The 17,517-nt window shown below is 47.5% G+C and overlaps 3 protein-coding genes across 9 annotated transcripts in view; 2 read left to right on the forward strand and 1 right to left on the reverse strand.

Moving 5' to 3' along the window:
* On the forward strand, nt 1-4,584 carry LOC309853818 (haptoglobin). 2 transcript variants are annotated; one of them, XM_082712332.1, is made up of 5 exons: nt 1-296; nt 1,436-1,518; nt 1,827-1,928; nt 2,619-2,693; nt 3,672-4,584. In XM_082712332.1, exons 1-5 carry the CDS (start codon nt 292-294, stop codon nt 4,448-4,450), a joined length of 1,044 nt encoding a protein of 347 aa, XP_082568458.1. In that variant the 5' UTR covers nt 1-291; the 3' UTR covers nt 4,451-4,584. The 2 variants fall into 2 exon arrangements, with proteins under 2 accessions (XP_082568458.1, XP_082568457.1); XM_082712331.1 differs by lacking the exon at nt 1-296 and having other exon boundaries at nt 999-1,518.
* On the reverse strand, nt 3,669-15,562 carry TXNL4B (thioredoxin like 4B). Of its 5 annotated transcripts, none has more exons than XM_082712343.1 (4): nt 15,424-15,562; nt 11,913-12,080; nt 10,475-10,626; nt 3,669-6,045 (listed from the first exon to the last, which is right to left on the reverse strand). In XM_082712343.1, the coding sequence occupies exons 2-4, from the start codon at nt 12,042-12,044 to the stop codon at nt 5,790-5,792; spliced, it is 540 nt and encodes a 179-aa protein (XP_082568469.1). In that variant the 5' UTR covers nt 12,045-12,080; nt 15,424-15,562; the 3' UTR covers nt 3,669-5,789. The 5 variants fall into 5 exon arrangements, with proteins under 5 accessions (XP_082568469.1, XP_082568471.1, XP_082568472.1 ...); XM_082712346.1 differs by lacking the exon at nt 3,669-6,045 and adding an exon at nt 6,520-6,841; XM_082712344.1 differs by lacking the exon at nt 3,669-6,045 and adding an exon at nt 6,520-8,303.
* Nucleotides 6,519-17,517, forward strand: part of DHX38 (DEAH-box helicase 38) — a 27,891-nt gene continuing 16,892 nt past the window's right edge. Inside the window, exons 1-2 of one of the 2 annotated variants that reach the window (XM_082712322.1) lie at nt 6,519-6,536; nt 15,951-16,078. The gene's annotated coding sequence lies outside the window, so the exon portion shown is untranslated. Of the gene's footprint in view, nt 6,537-15,940; nt 16,079-17,517 lie in introns of those variants that run through there. The other variant, XM_082712321.1, reaches the window with a different exon arrangement.

Here is a 17,517-nt window from a genome sequence, read left to right on the forward strand (position 1 = left end):
TGATTTTGGGAAACCCTTTGGCAGCCACATGGGGTCAGAGTGTGGCCAGGCTTCTTTGGGGTTTGTAAAGAAACCAGGGAAACTCAAGTGTGAAGCAAGAGCTCCACTCTGAACAGGGATGTTGTTTGTGGCCCTGTTACTGGAAAATGCAATGACCTTATTAACAAGGTCAAAGTTGTGTAGACACAGGAATTACAACATCGAGAAGGGGTGGAGTGAGATATTGGGGGCATAAAAGCATCGGCAGGGGACCCCACAGCACTGCTCTGCCAGAGGCAGGACAAACCAAGGATGAGGTGAGTACGCAGCTCTGCCCCTCCTGCCCTTTCTCTAGATGACTGCTTCCTTCTCTGTGTACAGCCTTTACCTCCACGACAGTCCAGGTATAGGCGAAACCAAAGGGGAGATGCAAAACAAACCCAAAGAAATAGGGCAGATGCTTTAAATTAGAGCAACTTAAGAGGTTTCGTGTGTTCAATCTTCTGCTTTTCTGCATCCGTGAGAATGCGACTTACTCTAATGGATAGCTCTTTCCTCGAGGTTACAAAGTTTTCCCCTTTGCAGGGGATGCCTGCCAGCAGCTCCCAGGCTTTCTGGCAATTTAAATATATTTATTAGCATATTTTCTCATTTTTAAAAAATGCATAGGACCAAAGGTAACACATTTAAATGACCCAATGAAGGCACTGAGATTTTATCAAAATAACAGAAGAATTTTTTTTTTTTTTTTTTGAAATGTTGAAGTCGCACGACTACAAACTTCACATAGCCAAGCATTCTCCATAGAGCTGGCTTCGGTCAGCGAGATGGGGAACTGGTGGGTGCGGCCCGGGGCACTGGTGCCCACAGTCTGGCTCTCAGGAAGCCAGTTATCTGCCTGGAACCCTTTTGGGCATTTTGAGGTTTCCTGAAGGCAAATTATCATTAGCAGGAAAACCATGCAAGTGTTTTAAATTTTGTATATTTAAAACATCTTGGAAATGGAAAATTTTTAAAAGTAAAGAGAATAGCATATGAAACCTGTTTTCCATCTTCTGGTGATCCACATTTTATTAGCAGCACCTTGTGGCCCAGGACCTCAGGGGAACAGTGAGGGAGGCTTCTTTTCGCAGGGGGGTTCACGTGTTACTGGCAATTCAACGTTTCCTAAATGCCGCCAGAAACTGAGGCTCACAGATCTATACGCCTTTCTACCTTGGCGGTCCCTCTCGGAAGCGCATGCAGGACTCCTGGCGGGGCAGAGCACACTGGAACCCGGGCATACCGAGGACCTGCCCGAGTGTGTGTGTGGATGGGGGTGGCGGCCGCTTCTTGGTGCCAGCACTTCCGGACAGCTTCTTCTCTGGCGGCCCAGCGGGAGGGGTGTGGGTGCCCAGGGGTGCGGGTGTGAGGCCGGGAGACCAGGTGCTCACTCCTTCTTGTTGTCTCTCGGCAGAGCCCTGGGAGTGGTCACTGCCCTCCTGCTCTGCGGGCAGCTTTACGCAGCGGACACTGGCAGTGAGGCCACAGACCACGCAGGTAGGTGTTGGGGTTCGGGGGGGAGCCTCATGTCTCAGCACTGCCCTGCCTCCTTGCGAGCCTGCCGGATAGGCGCCCTCTCTCCGGGAAGAGCCAGGTCCTGCATCTCGTCCTGATGTCTGGTGTTTCATTCCAGTGGAGAACTCTGGGGAGCCGGGATGGAGCGGGGATGGCCTTCCCTTTGGTTTCCATTGGAGCTGGAGGGTGGCTGATGTGCACAGCAGCCTCTTCTCAACGGATTTCTCAGTCCCTGGGATCAGTTCCTGAGTCTCACCCTCCTCCTCCAATGAATGGCTTTCTCTTTGCAGAGGTTAGTGTCCCAAAGCCCCCCGAGATTGAAAATGGCTACGTGGAGCACTTGATTCGCTACCAGTGTAAGCCCCTCTACAGACTGCGCACTGAAGGAGACGGTAAGACTTGGACAAGTGTCCCCGCACCCTCCTCTACCCTGGCCTTTCTGTGATGAGCGGAGCCAGGGGCGATGGGCCAGAGCGCTGACACATTCTCCATGGAACCAGAAGAGGTAGATTCTAGTAAGGGTTTTGTCACCAGTTAACTGTGGCCTCTTTGCCTCGAGTTTGCCTCTTTGTGAAGGGAAGGCGATGCTGTGTAGCCTGCCCACCCCAGAGGGACATCTGCATCTCCCAAAGGAGACGTGGTCAAAGAAGCAAGGGTGGCACTAGTGAAGACGGCAGGTGGCCCTGACCTAGCACTGTGCTCCGCGCGCTAAGTGCTTCACATGTGTCCTCTCATGGAGTTTGCATGACATCCGCCCCCACCCAGGAAGCCAGTTACTATTCTCACAGCGCTGATGAGGCACAGCGCGGTTGAGTAACTTGCTCAAGATCAGGTGGCCTGGAGGAGGGAGAGGTCAGGATCTGTAGCCACCGCAAGTCTGGATGGCATCGCTGCTGCCACACATCCGTCTTGCGGAGCGTCACCGGACCCCAGCACCTGGCTTCCAGCGCAGCGCTCCTCCCTGCCTCCTCGTTCCTGTCCTTCCTTCTCCTCTTTTTCTAGTTCTCTTTAAACACCTTCCCTCCTCATGCTCAGGGTAGACTCAATTTCTCTTTTGATTCATTTCTTTCCTTTTGTTTCAGGAGTGTACGCCCTGAACAGTGAGAAGCATTGGACAAACAAGGTCACTGGAGAGAAGCTGCCTGAGTGTGAAGCAGGTAGGAAGCCAGGAGCCCTGGGAAGCTGACCGAGGGTGGGTGTTGAGAGTCTCCTGCACCGGCAGGCATTTCGATCGAAAGGTCCCAAAGGTGCATCCTTCCCGACTGCTTTCCTTCAAGCACATGAGAGCCAAGATGCGGGACCGGAAAGAACCACAAGGGGTCAGGCTAATAAGCGAACTTTTAGGTGAGGACACTCCCCAGCAAAGTTCACTAAGGATCTTGATCATTTGGACCTTCAGGATATTGGCTGAATCCACTGTCTACCCTGGCCTCTAGGGTCAGGAAGCCCTGTATGTTCACATAGGCTGTTCAGGGAGCCCAGAGTCAAGTGTAAAGCAGGCAGAACGAGTTGTGGGAGGGCCGAAAACAGCCAAATCCACAGACGGGTGATGCAGGCTGGCGAGGGGTTAGGACCTGTGTTTCTAGTTATTAGGAAGAGATGTTGCTCTTTCTGTGTCCCTCCTGGGACCAGAGGATCCCGCCTGCCCTCTTCTGCTACTACTAACTACACTAAGTTCTCGTGCAGAACTACTAACCTGTCTTGTATTAACTGCAAGATCTAAAATCTGAGCTCCAGCCAGTGCTGGGACACATCGCTCTTTATGCAGAGGATGAATCATTATAGCCTCTCATCCTTACGACAAATTTCAGGGAGTTGTGGACGTGTCTTTTTGTGATAAATGATTTAAATATACATACAGTTCATCAGCCAGCATTTGAAAATCTCAGCATTCCTTTTTTTTTTTTTTGGTGAGTTAGAAGAGCACTTAGTGTCTCAGTGATGTACACAAGAACCACTTTAAACTGTTAACTGTGGAAATGAGAGCAGCAGGTGGTAAAGGCAAGGCGTGTCGGTATTTCTGTGTAGAAATCAACACGACAGTTTCGACAGCAGCACCTGGCCCCACCGTCTCCCTCTCTCCCACACCGGGAGACTCACACTCCCGCTCCTAACTTTCTCGCTCTCCCTGACAGTATGCGGGAAGCCCAAGAACCCGGTGGACCAGGTGCAGCGCATCATAGGTGGATCCGTGGATGCCAAAGGCAGCTTTCCCTGGCAGGCCAAGATGGTCTCGCACCATAATCTAACCTCCGGGGCCACGCTGATCAATGAGCGATGGCTGCTGACCACAGCTAAAAATCTCTTCCTGGGCCATACGGATGATGCAAAAGAAAAAGACATCGCCCCTACTTTAACACTCTATGTGGGGAAAAACCAGCTTGTGGAGGTTGAGAAGGTGGTTCTCCACCCTGACTACTCCAAGGTAGATATCGGGCTCATCAAACTCAAGCAGAAGGTGCCCATTAATGACAGGGTAATGCCCATCTGTCTGCCTTCCAAAGATTATGCACAAGTCGGGCGTGTGGGCTATGTGTCTGGCTGGGGGCGAAATTCCAACTTTAGGTATACCGAGCTACTCAAGTACGTCATGCTGCCTGTGGCCGATCAAGACAACTGTGTCCAGCACTACGAAGGCAGCACAGTGCCCGAAAAGAAGTCGTCCAAGAGCCCCGTGGGGGTGCAGCCCATACTGAATGAGCATACCTTCTGCGCTGGCATGTCCAAGTTTCAGGAAGACACCTGCTACGGGGACGCGGGCAGCGCCTTTGCTGTGCACGACCAGGAGGACAACACCTGGTATGCGGCCGGAATCCTGAGCTTTGATAAGAGCTGTACTGTGGCCGAGTACGGCGTGTACGTGAAGGTGCCCTCCATTCTGGCCTGGATTCGGGAAACCATTGCTGGCAACTAACGCTGACTGTTGGCAGCCCCTGCCCAAGGGCAAGAACTCACTCTGGAAGAGGGGAAAGTGGATGGGAGTGGAGGGGAGAAAACACGGTGTGAAGCGGTGTGGAGTCAATCAATAAAGAGCTTTCTTTTGAGTCATTTCTGTGGGTTTTTAGCCCAGGCCGTTCCCTTCGTTACTGTGCAGCAACAGCTAAGCGGTGCTCTATATTGGGGCGTGGCAGAAACCACCCCAAGCCAACCACAAACCCCTAAGGTGGCACAGAACTGTCCTGTGCTGGGGTCACCCTCAGTGACCACATGCCAACCAGACAGCAGGCCTCAGAAAGGTCACGGTTACCCTTGTTTCGGAGACAAGGAAACAGACTTGGAGAAGGCAAGTGATCTGCTTACGGCTACACCCCGGTAACCCAGGCCGGTCTGAATCCGAACCTCAGCTCTCTGCCCCGCACTCTCTTGCTTCTGGGCAGTGAGCGAGGGGAGCGTGCGAGCTGAGGAGGAAGACGCTAACTCACCGTGGGGCAAAGACAAGGGTTCTGACCCAGGCGGAATCTTGCTATATGTGCTCCCCACACTGCGGCACTTCAGAAAACAAAGTAAGATGCGGTAAAGGCAGGAGCGGTTCTGGACTTGCTGGGTCCAGATCGCAGTGCGGCCGTACGTCTGCCAAGGGCCTTCAGTCCCTGCTTTCCTTTCTGATCGGCTCGGACCAGATCATCTCTAATGTCCCTACCCACATTCTGGAACTTGGTAAAGAGGTACAGGTTTCTTCCTCAGTAGGGTAAGCTTTCCCGGGCTGGAAGAAACCCAGCCTTTACCAGGAGCCAAATGCAAGCCACCTGAGTCTTCCCTTTCACGAAGACAGGCTCTTGCTATTAAGGGTCTCCCAGGAGAATGGTTTCAGAACCCTTGGAAGCAGGAAGCTCTTCTAACTTCTTCCCCTCTTCCTGGCTATTTAAGCCCTTAGGACACTGGCCTTTCCTCAAGATAACCTCTTGTCACATGAAAATAGGGCCTCTCTTTCTCACTGGTGTAAAATGCCCCGAGGTCCTTGCTCGCACACCAGGGCCCAGCCTGCCCTGCGAAGCTGTCCTCACACGCACAGCCGCACAGCCGTCAGTACTTTCCAACCCCTCAGAGCTAGAGGACCCGTGGAGATCTTACACCTCTAGTCTAAAACCTGTGAAAGAGAGAAGAGCCAGAAGCGGAAACATACTACACACACATGAACAGAATGCCTCTCAGAATACAGTTTTGCCTTTTCCTTCTGGTACTATCTTTAGCACTAAGTTTTCTTGAAAAAAAAAAAAAAAATCTTTTTTTTAAAAAACAATTATTTGGTTGCATTAAGTGGCTTCTGGACTGTTCAGCAGGAAGCCGTCGGCATTTTCTCCATTCACTTGTCTTCTCTGGCTTCCTCCCCAGCAGCACCATCTGCCCTCCTGGGCTAGTCCCCGAGCTTCAGGGCCCCGGAATTCCGTGCAGCTCTCTGAACACGCTCGCGGTCTCCGGCGGACCTTCTTGCTCCGGCGCCCTCTCCGGACATGCTCCCCTTCTTCCACGCAAGCGCCTCCTTCCCTCCGGGAGGGGCAAGCCTTGTCTCTGCGAAGCGCAGGAGTCGTTTGTATTTAGGGAGCATCGGGCCCTCCGACTCAGTATGAACCCAATCGGTACTTGCAGAACGGAAAGCAACTAAGGTAGGAACAAGCACACAAATCGGGACTTCAGAGAAACATTCCCTGCACACCTCGGGTGGAGAGGAGTCAGGGTAATTTTACAGGGCAAATTGTGATGGTTTTTTTTTTTTTTTTTAAAGATTTATTTATTTGACAGAGATCACAAATAGGCAGAGAGACAGGCAGAGAGAGAGGATGAAGCAGGCTCCCCGCGGAGCAGAGAGCCCGATGTAGGGCTCCATCCCAGGACCCTGAGATCATGACCTGAGCTGAAGGCAGAGGCTTTAACCCACCGAGCCACCCAGGCGCCGCACAAATTGTGTGTTTTTGCTGGTATCTGTGCACTTACTCCACGTCAAATACTGTGTGATTTAGGCTCTGAAAGAAAGTCCAACAACAGTGAGAGGCAATGAAGACGTTTTATTCTTTCACAGGGGTCTGGAGGGAGGTAGGTCTAGTATTTACTCACAGGCTCAAAACCTCGAGGGACCCAGGGTTTTACTGTTCTCTGCACCTTCACTTTCCATGCTGGTCCTCATGGTCCTGGGATGGCTGCTGCAGTCCCACGGATCAGGAAAACCAGCGCAGCGAGAGGGGAGAACACAGTGGTGGCGGCGGCTCCCTCCTTTCATCAGCGAAGGACACCAAAGCCCCCAGCAGCCTTCCTTCTGTGCCTGTCAGTGGCCACCTCTTCCTGCAGATGAGGCTCGGAAGGGAAGCAGCTGGTGAAGGGGGAACGTACTTGCAGCGACATTGCTGGCCTGCACAGAACCCGGCTTCTGCAACTGGCTGATCCTGCCTGGCCCCTGGCCCTCCGACTCTGCACCTTTTCACTTGTTCTAGAAAGTCAGGATCCAGAGGCTCTATGAGGTTTTGAGAGAAGCAGTGACTTGCCCAAGTGGTTAGGGCAGGTCATGCTGGGGACGCCAGAAGAGCAAGAATTCTTCATCAAGTTATTAAAAGGGGCAAATACCATAAAGATGTTATTTCTTCTAACAACTCTGGCATCTCTTTCCAGTCTTGAGTCCTTGGAGCGAAAGCCCCAGAGAGAAGCAGAACTCTGGCTTCTGGGAGAAACCTGCTCCTACTAACTACAGGTAGCTCATTTTTTTGGCTTAGCTCAAACTAGGTGCTGGATGGTAAAGGTTCAAGGTCTCATTTCTTGGGCAATTTTGTAACATAAAAACTAGTAAAATGAGCAAACCAGGATACTCTTTTAAAAGTCTAAGCTAGGGGCGCCTGGGTGGCTCAGTGGGTTGAGCCGCTGCCTTCGGCTCAGGTCATGATCTCAGGGTCCTGGGATCGAGTCCTGCATCGGGCTCTCTGCTCGGCGGGGAGCCTGCTTCCTCTTCTCTCTCTCTCTGCTTGCCTCTCTGCCTACTTGTGATCTCTCTCTGTCAAATAAATAAATAAATAAATAAAATCTTAAAAAAAAAAAAAAAAGTCTAAGCTAGAAGGTTTCCAAAATAAAGCAAATCTGCCCACTCTCAGCAGAGAATCACTTATCCCAGAGAAACAGGGATAACGGGGACTGGCGACAGGAGCGTGCGCAGTCACGCAGTAAACACCTGAGTGGAGTAATGGGCAAGGGGGAGCCTGTGTGTGTACACTTAGGGTACAAAAGAAGTATTTCTCTTCCTGTGCAAACAGATTTTCTATTTTCCTTGTGTATCACATAAACGTAATTAAACAGTAGTAGGTAATGTTGGAAAGGATTCTGTATTATCTTAAGGAATAAAGAGAAGTACAATATAAACTCAGAAAATCACGCTGGGAAAACGGACCACAGTTGTCTTGACTGCTCGGAGGTTTGCAGCAAGTAGACATTTCAGCGTCGCTGCTCATCACGGCACCAGCATGGCCTTCTACTCGGGGGTGGGGGATTTTCTGTCCAAGTCAGACCTCTTCTCCGCTGGGATGCTGAGCACCTTTCTGAAGGACTCCAGGAAGACAACACAGTCGGATTTGGGTACTGCTTCAACATGTGCCTTTGTCTTCAACTTTGAGTAGTGAATGTGCTAAATGTCTTGATAGAGAAGGTCATATTTGGGAATATTCTTGGGATCAATAGGACTTTGGACAATAAGTTTCCCCCTCATTGCTCCTCGATAAATTACTTCAATCAAATCTATGAAGTCCTGCTTGGTTTTGAAACTTCCCACAAACTTAGTGTGATCTGGAGACCTAGAGAGCATGGGAGAAAAACAAGCTCGCTCAGAACTTCTGGCGATTACTCGTGGCAGACCTTCAGGATAAACAAAATGAATCGCTGCTCTGTTACTTTCTTCTCATCAGTGACACTTAAGACATGAAGCCTGACATTGATTTCTGGTTGCAGTTAAGGGGCCCATTTGATACAGGACTAAAACCAGTGCCATCAGCCACTGGGGCGGCATGTGAGCCCTACCACGTGAAGAGCCTCCACTTCAAAATCTCTTTTAATCACTTCTTAGCTCCTTCTCCAGTAGAACTCCCTGGACGCTGGCCTGGGCATAGTTTGTGGCTGCTGCTGTTGGCTTCACCATGGAAAGCCCATTAACTGGTCATCGTCTTGGAGTTCCCCTCATGAATACTTTTGAATGGTGAGTATGAAATCTTTATTTTTTATTGTTTTTTTACTAGTTCAAACTTCAAGTATGTTAATTGTAGAAATTTTTTAGAAAAAAAAATTACTGGGGCGCCGGGGTGGCTCAGTGGGTTAAGCCACTGCCTTTGGCTCAGGTCATGATCTCAGGGTCCTGGGATCGAGTCCCACATTGGGCTCTCTGCTCAGCAAGGAGCCTGCTTCCCTTCCTCTCTCTCTGCCTGCCTCTCTGCCTACTTGTGATCTCTCTCTGTCAAATAAAAAAAAAAATTACTAGTGAGGCCAGAAGGCTGCATTTCAGTACATCCTTCCAGTGTCCCTCTATGGACATCTATGTTCTTTATTTATTTATTTATTTATTTATTTATTTGAGAGAGAGCGAGCGAGCGAGCATGAGAGGAGAGAGATCAGTGGGAGAAGCAGATTCCCTGCTGAGCAGGGAGTTTGATGTGGGACTCGATCCCAGGACTCCAGGATCACGACCCGAGCCGAAGGCAGTCGTCCAACCAACTGAGCCACCCAGTGTCCCCCCTTTTTTATTTTTATGAAGATTTTTATTTATTTGACAGACACAGATCACAAGTAGGCAGAGAGGCAGGCAGAGAGAGAGAGATGGGGAAGCAGGCTCCCTGGCGAGCATAGAGCCTGATGTGGGGCTCGATCCCAGCACCCTGGGATTACAACCTGAGCTGAGGGCAGAGGCTTTAATCCACTGAGCCATCCAGGTGCCCCAACATCTACGTTCTATGTATTCTGCTTTCTAAATAATAGTGGGATGAATAGCCACACAGCCAATTTTGCCCACTTTCATGATTATTTTTTCTTCAGAGAAATTCCTGGAAATACAATTGCTGGGTTTTTTATTCTCTTTTTTTGGGGGGGGAGAAAGTCCATGAGTTGGGGGTAGGGAGGGAAAGGGTCTTAGGCAGACTCTGGGCTCCCTGCCTGACCCAGGGCTCGATCCCATGACGCGGAGACCATCAACTGGGCTGAAATCAAGAGTCGGATGCTCAACTGACTTAGCCATCCTGGTGCCCCCAAATTTTATAGACTTTTAAGATGGGAAATAGTGTCATAAATCACCCTTGAAAAAGACTGCACCAAAATAATACTTAACTGTATCCTAGGAGAATATATAACTTTAAAATACTTAAAACAAGTAATATTTAACGTACGCTTAGAGAATGGCAAAACAGGAACACAGATCTGACAAGCAAATACCCCACTCACAGCAGGAAATGATAACAACCACAGACGGGCTGAAAATACATGCTAAGTATTAGGACGCTGACTGGATGCAGTGGAAGGTGTTAAAGATTTCATAGTGCTTATTCTTGACAGAATTGGTTGAAGAATGTTTTCGAAAGCTTTTGAGTGGCAGAAGATGGGTCAGTGGGGCAGAGAGAAGCAAGTCTTAGTTTGCTAGAACACTTCTTTCCAAATGTAGCCTACCAGTCCCAGACGTTTAAATACAACGACCTATTTTGTTTTAAATGAAATTCCTGGGAAACTTTTAATAAAGCTGTTCTGCATTTTCTACACTGAAGGATGGTTAGCGCTTCCCAAATCGTACAATTCTTTCATGCTTCAGCAAGAGGTTAAAATCTGCCAGTCACACTGGAAACACTCTTTTTTGCACCCGCGTTTCACGTACAAATGAGTGGCCCAGCTGAGGAAACTGCAGCAGCACAGGCAGGCAGGTGAGTTATGGCAACTACTTGGGTAAAAGAAACTCCCACCGCTATAGTAATTGCAAGTCAATCAGACTTACCCATAATCCACTTTCATATGTTGCCCATTGAAGAAAAACACAGTAGATGGAATATAACTGATGTCAAAATAGTGCGTGTAAACGGGAGTTCGGTCCACATCTACCAGATAAATAGCAGCCATTTTACTCAGGTCAGAAGAGGTCTTAGAAAGCTGCAAAGAGAGAGAGACATGTACGTCATAATACGAGAGGCAGTTAAGGTTTCTTCTGTGAAAACTTTTTACTTGAATATTCTATTTGAAAGAAATTCCTGGGGCGAGAATCTCTCCTGAGTTCCACATTAGATACAGTATAACCTTATCATTCAGTCTGAGTTTCCTTTGGTAGACTTGTGAGAGGGCCGTGGGTAAAATGAACTCATTACCCCCCAACCCTTTATTTTTAAGAAAAAATCTGTTCTTGGTTGTAAAAAGTTTTTACAAACTTTTTGTGAATTTATAAAATCCACGTTCACTTAAACAAAAACAACTCAGAACTATGTACTGTACATTGAAATTCCCTCAAATCTCTTCCCTTCCAATCCCCCCATAAACAATAATTGTAATAAAAATAGTGAAGACTTGCATGGCCGTTATTATGTGCTAAGTGTCCAAAGTGCTTTACACCTGTTAACTCGTTTAATCCCTGCAACATTCCTATGGTCTCCATTTCTTAGATGTAGAAATTGAGGTAACCTGCCTCTAGTCACACAGCTAGTAAGCAGTACAGCTGGGACTTGGAACTCGGGCAGCCTGGCTCGGTGATATTCCATCCCCTTTACAGCTGAGGATATAATCCTCTGGCCCCTTCCCCCTCATGTTAACACATCATTTTTGTTAACACACTCATTTTTAATCACAGTACTAAATATTCTTATACGGGATTCACACTGTGGGTGGCAGCAATAGAGATGCTGGGAAGAGATCTCAGTTCTGGGGTAAGTCTCTCTCCATAATAAACACAGACAGGAATAAACCTGTTCTGTCTCATACTCCCCTCTCTGCTCATCAGAGTATATAGATGTGTTATGAAACAAGAGATTATCATTGGGCACACACTGGAGGCAACACACTAAGAAAGCTTATCTGCAGGCAGAGAGAAAGAAGTTCAAACCCTAGCTCTTAGGTGGGGCACTTACCCCCCACCATGGGAGCAGTAATTTTCCCACTGTTGTGGGGACCGAGTAAAATAATGTTCACAGATGCTTGTTAATAGTGTTTCTGGTTCTCCACTGCCTTGGTGAAACTGAACTTGAATGGCTGGTGTTGCAGAAGGACATCTAGGACAAACTCAGCATAGTTAGAGCTTTGGGGGCTCAGCTCAGGCCAGTGAAAAGTGTGCCAACAAATGAAAAGTTGTGTCCCTGGGCCTGGCTGCTCCTTTCCATGTACTTTATAGATATTGAAGTGAGAATACATAGATTTTTAATAAAAACCATTTATTTAAAAAGTTCACTTACTATATCATCTAGCTGCAGACAGACAGGATCCTCGTCTCTCCCAAACCTGAGGACCAACACCTTCTCTGCGGTACTTTGTATTGCTTGGTCTACTTCTTTTTTGCTAGTTAGCTTGGGCAATAGGAAGCTCATGTTGAGAAATCCTAATAGCAATCCTCACTGTCAGTCCTGAAATACAGGTGCAATATTTAAAGACAGATTAAGTGCACATGTCCTAATTAAAACAACAAAAACAACTTTATTTTTGGAGCAGGTTATATGTATATTTTATTCCCAGAGGAAAAATGGTTTCATACAATACAGTGTCAAAAAAGTAAAAGGAAAACACTAAACGCACAAACTGGTGGCAAGTCCTTCACCTTAAAAAGAAACAATGTAGAAATGTACGCTGTGAAAAATCCCACTCCCCCTGTCTGCCCTGACTGGCCCCATTCGTACTAGCCTATCTTTTTTTTTTTTTAGATTTTATTTATTTATTTGACAGACAGAGATCACAAGTAGGCAGAGAGGCAGGCAGAGAGAGAGGAGGAAGCGGGCTCCCCGCTGAGCAGAGAGCCCGATGTGGGGCTCGATCCCAGGACCCTGGGATCATGACCCGAGCCGAAGGCAGAGGCCCCAACCCACTGAGCCACCCAGGCGCCCCCGTCCTAGCCCATCTTTCCCCACACACCACATAGCTACTTTCATTAGGTTCTCACGTATCTTCCAGTTTTGTTATGCATTTACAGGAAAATACAAACACGCATCCCTCTGTGTTTTCCCTCTTTTACCCCAAGAATAGCCTATTCTATCTGCCCGTGTGCCAGCAGGAAAAAGATGGCCTTCTCAAGTTTGGCCATTTAAAGATTTTTATTTACTTATTTGACAGAGAGAAATCACAAGTAGATGGAGAGGCAGGCAGAGAGAGAGAGAGAGGGAAGCAGGCTCCCTGCTGAGCAGAGAGCCCGATGCGGGACTCGATCCCAGGACCCTGAGATCATGACCTGAGCCGAAGGCAGCGGCTTAACCCACTGAGCCACCCAGGCGCCCCAAGTTTGGCCATTTAAAGAGATTTTCATGAAGGCAGTGTATAGGAAAACAACAGAGGACAGTGCTCTACTTCAGCTAGTAGAACAGGGTGCTGTTCCTACCCCCAGGCCTGAAGGGGCCACGGGAGGGAGAAGTGTGTGGTGGGGACCACGGGGTGCAGAAGGTCCGTGTAGAGGAGGTCAGCCTGCAGTGAAGGGATGCAGCCACTCTTCTCCCTCCCTCTGATCTCCTGCTCATGTGCCCACTGGCTGACTCAAACTGGGACCAGATGGCAGCGGAGATGCAGAAGGCAGCCCAGGCTTCTGATCCCAGTTTAGAGAAAGGGGAAGAGTGCAGGTGGAGTGACAAATGACAGACGTCCATGTGTGCACACATGTCCAGCACACATACTTTACCCACTCTTCTGCACTTTGGAGTGTTTCACCTAATATGGGAAGACCTTTCTATATCTCTATACATGTTGTTACAACAACATACTATTTTGTGCATGGACCATACATTTAGAAAAAATTTTTAAACATTTTATTTAGTTAGTTGAGAGTGAGAGCGTGAGCACAGGGGAGGGGCAGAGGGAGAGGTAGAAGTAGACTCCCCTGCTAAGCAGGAAGCCTGACAAGAGGCTCAATCCCAGGATCCTGGGAAGATGACCTGAGCCGAAGGCAGACGCTTAACTGAATGAGCCACCCAGGCACCCCACTACGCATGCACCATACTTTTTAAGTCTTTTATTGATGGGAGTTTTATCTTAAGTCCTGGCTTCAAGATTCTTGGTGCATGCCTTACTAGAGGTACCTCACCACACGTCAAACAAATCAATTAAGAAGGGTGTGTGGGCCCACCCCACACAAAAAAGAAACAAGTCATAAAACACCAAGATAGAAGGGACCCAATCCAATTCCCTCATTTTATAGACTTGTTTGCTTACAGTTTTGATTCTAGCTAAAACAAGGACTAGAATCCAAGTCACCAAATTTCTAGTGCAGTGTTCCCTCTGCTATAATCAGTACCTATTTTTATGGTTAAGAAAGGAACTTTATTTTTGAGTCCATCCACAAGAAACTCCATTGAGAACCTGACATTTTCAATCTGGTCCCAAAGTAGGTTAATGCTATGAAAAAGGAGGATTTCTTTATGTGTGTGTGCATGTGTGTGCATGTGTCTGTGTGTGTGTGTGTGTGTGTGTGAGAGAGAGAGAGAGAGAGAGAGACAGAGACAGAGAGAGACAAGTCACATTTTAAAATATTAACTAATAAAATTTATATAGGAAATGAAATTATTCCCATAATAAGTCATTCTTTAAACAGGCAAGTTGATTGCCAGAAGGGACCTCATCAAATGTCAGTAGCAGAACAAATTACTTACAAAGGGGAAAGTCAAAGAAAGGATGGACCTATTCCACAAAAATTCAATGATACTGACACTATGATACTGACAAGGAGAAGGAAGTGAGGAGAAGACAAAGCTGTTCAACTGGGTGAGGGGACCGTATAAATGTTGGAAGGAAGAGAAGAAAACTGATGCCACACCTAAGAATATGTTCATAGCAAAGAATACCAACAGAAACTTCATTAAAAGAAGAAGCACAGGGACGCTGGGTGGCTCAGTTGGTTAAGCGGCTGCCTTTGGTTCAGGTCATGATCCCAGTGTCCTGGGATCAAGTCCCATATCGGGCTCCTTGCTCGGCAGAGAGCCTGCTTCTCCCTCTGCCTCTGCCTGCCATTCTGTCTGCCTGTGCTCGCGCTCTCTCTCTCTCTGACAAATAAATAAATAAAATCATAAAAAAAAAAAGAAGAAGAAGAAGAAGCACAAATGGACCAAAATATTTGAAAAGTTAAGCTTTAATAGTAAACAAAAGCAAATTAGAAGATTATTTGACAAACCCATTAAGTTGGTAAAGCGAAATAATAATGCAAGAGCATGAACGGACACACACTGCATGGTGCCCGCTGTAATACAGAGGAGCAAAACTTTTTCTAGGAAGAAAACAATCCGAGGAACACTTCCATCTCTGAGACTTAATTCGACACATTCACAAATATTTATGCAGAAAAAAATACTCTCAAAATCTTAGTGATGAAAAACTGGAAACACCCTAGATGGCCTAAAATAAAGGGACTGGAAAAATAAACGATAGTACAGTCCTAAAACATACTATTACACGACCACTGAATACCGTGATACAAATGAAAATGTCAGATACCGAATAGAAGTTATAAAACAGTATACGAAGTGTGATTCTACTGCTGTACAAAACCTAATTGTAATACAAATACATACATTTGCCTAGAAAACCAATTGGAAATAAATTTCCCCAAACGCCATCAGTGGTTATGCCTGCGAGTGAACAGACAGGTGGATTTTATTTACATCGGAGAGAGCGTCTTTCTTTTTCCAAAATATTCGACATAATTATACATATATTTAACGAAACCTGTGGCTAGGCTACTCCTGGCCCCTAACTGCTACGGAAAACGATACTTACTTTATTTGCACAAGTCACCTCCCTCTCTTCCACTTCAGGACCGTCCACACCCGTCTCCAAACAAACTGGGACGCCGGCGACACCTTCTCTGCCAGCGTTTAACCCACAGCAACCCAGCCGCCACTGCTTAGCAACTCTCCGCGTACCGCTCGAGAAAACGGAAACAGAAAAAGAAAACGCACTGGCGCAGTAGGTAAACTTGCTGTCCCTCCCAAAAGTCCAACAAGCGAAAGTGGTTATTCTAGTCTCGCCCACTTTGCCCGGCTTCGGCCGGAAGCTGTAGAGTCACTTCCGCCCTTACTAAACATGACCGACCTCCTTCCCTCGCCCTCCTTCTCTTCTCGCCTCTCAGACTAATTGTGATTGGTCGCAACGAGACTCGGCGGTGTCTCTGATCAAAGTCCCAGAGGAGGACACTCTAGCCTTGAGTGCTCGGTCGCTTTCTGTCTCACACTTGGAGGAGAGAACCCGCGTTTTCCGCGCTGCACTCGATGGTATCTTTGGACGGATAGAAGGGATCGCGCAAGGTATTATGGGACAATAATGGCCGCGTTCAAGATTGGTGTCTGGATCTGTAAGGCCTTCTGAGTGCGGGGTGGTGGTGCCGGCGCCCCAGAATCTGGGACAGAAGGTCCCGAGAGTCGAGCTTGGTGAGGTGAGTTTTCCTTCATCCTTCCTGACCTGCCCTTCCCTGCTCCTGGCCCATAACTGCTACGGAAAACAGCAGCTCCTGGCGGCGGATATCGGTCCTTTGCTCAGGTTCCTGCCCGGGTTTGCAAAGTCTCGTCCCTGTCACCCAACTTGCCTTTCTCACCTTAGGGATGCTGCGCCGGTCAGCCCTGGCCCCGTCCTTTCTCCTTGATCTGGTCAGATCCTGCTACCTGGCGCGGCCTCATGGAGGTGCAGGGATGCTGTCCAGGGGTCACCCTGCACCCTTCCTCAGGCTTCTGCATTAGCCCCCTCCCAGGCCGAGTCCGAGCACGAGTACGGATCCTGCGTCTTTCTTTTCTCTGTCATCGTGGTATCTTTATTAGGTGATCTCCTGGACTGGAGGGCGAGGATTTTTGTCTGTTCGTTCTCTTCTATTCCTGTTGCCCAGAACAGCAACTGGCTCATAGAAAGAAGTCAATGAAAAAATTGTTGAATGAGTAAATCTAGTTTTTCGAAATTGTTTTTTTTGGATCCTGTGTGGCTTCTCTGTCATTAATCATTCGCCAGAATCCAGCCCCTTAACTCCTTATTTGTTTTCAGCAGCTAATTAAGTCTTGTCAGACGCCTTGTCCTGGGCTGTTGGTATGTACCTTTGCTGTCTCTAGAAATATTTGGTTTCTCGTTCTCCATTACTCTGTTTGAATTCATTCATCCATTTATTCAGCAAACATTTTGCTAGGCACTGGGACAGCAACAGCAAGACAGATGAGGTTCCCTTTTTTCCCATTATAAGAGTATATTTTCTAGTTCAGACTACTGCTGAGCAAAACATGTATGTGTTTACCTTCCTATTTAGATATGCTCTCATGCATACAGATGTCACCAATATGCAGCTCTCCCTTTTCTCTTGTGCCTGATGGCGTTTTTCAAAATGCAACTCTTCTGTGTATGTTCATGTTATGTGTTCAGTCTGTTTTTTTGCTTTATTTCTCTATAGAGCCATGCATGTTAATTATTGCTGGGCAAAACATTCTGGATTCTGGTGGTACCCTACACCTTGACAGTTACTTTGCTTCACTGACTTGTTGAAAGGGGAGCCACCCAAGCACGCAGGAATCAGTGTATGTTTATAAATGGATGGTGTGTCATGTAGTGTAAAGAGGAATTTGTTACAAGTTGAGTGCCAGAAAATCTTACAGTCACCTTAATACTTTTCATGAACACCATTTCATAACCCTGTGTTTCTCATCAATTTTTTTGGAGAAGGTGGGTTGTTATTAAACAGATTTCAACTGCTGTGAGGTAATTGTTTTCTATGCAACACAACTGGTGCCAAAAAAGCCATTAGTGTATGGATCACATGGATGGCAGCCTTATACACCAATGTGCCTACTCTACTGTATCTGTAGTTTAAAGGGAGGGAGAGGTAGAACAACTCAGGTA

Source organism: Mustela nivalis (assembly GCF_964662115.1).
Source record: "Mustela nivalis genome assembly, chromosome: 18".
NCBI classification, from domain to species: Eukaryota; Metazoa; Chordata; class Mammalia; order Carnivora; family Mustelidae; genus Mustela; species Mustela nivalis.

Excerpts from the sequence above, each read along its gene's own strand:
- LOC309853818 (XM_082712331.1), top strand. The coding sequence starts at position 1,014 with ATGAAACCTGTTTTCCATCTTCTGGTGATCCACATTTTATTAGCAGCA. Across the intron at positions 1,519-1,826 it reads TGAGGCCACAGACCACGCAG|AGGTTAGTGTCCCAAAGCCC; the intron begins GTAGGTGTTGGG and ends TTCTCTTTGCAG. Across the intron at positions 2,694-3,671 it reads GCTGCCTGAGTGTGAAGCAG|TATGCGGGAAGCCCAAGAAC; the intron begins GTAGGAAGCCAG and ends TCTCCCTGACAG.
- TXNL4B (XM_082712343.1), bottom strand. The coding sequence starts at position 12,044 with ATGAGCTTCCTATTGCCCAAGCTAACTAGCAAAAAAGAAGTAGACCAA. Across the intron at positions 10,627-11,912 it reads GTCTGCAGCTAGATGATATA|CTTTCTAAGACCTCTTCTGA; the intron begins GTAAGTGAACTT and ends CTCTCTTTGCAG. Across the intron at positions 6,046-10,474 it reads CATATGAAAGTGGATTATGG|AGACAAGGCTTGCCCCTCCC; the intron begins GTAAGTCTGATT and ends TGCGCTTCGCAG.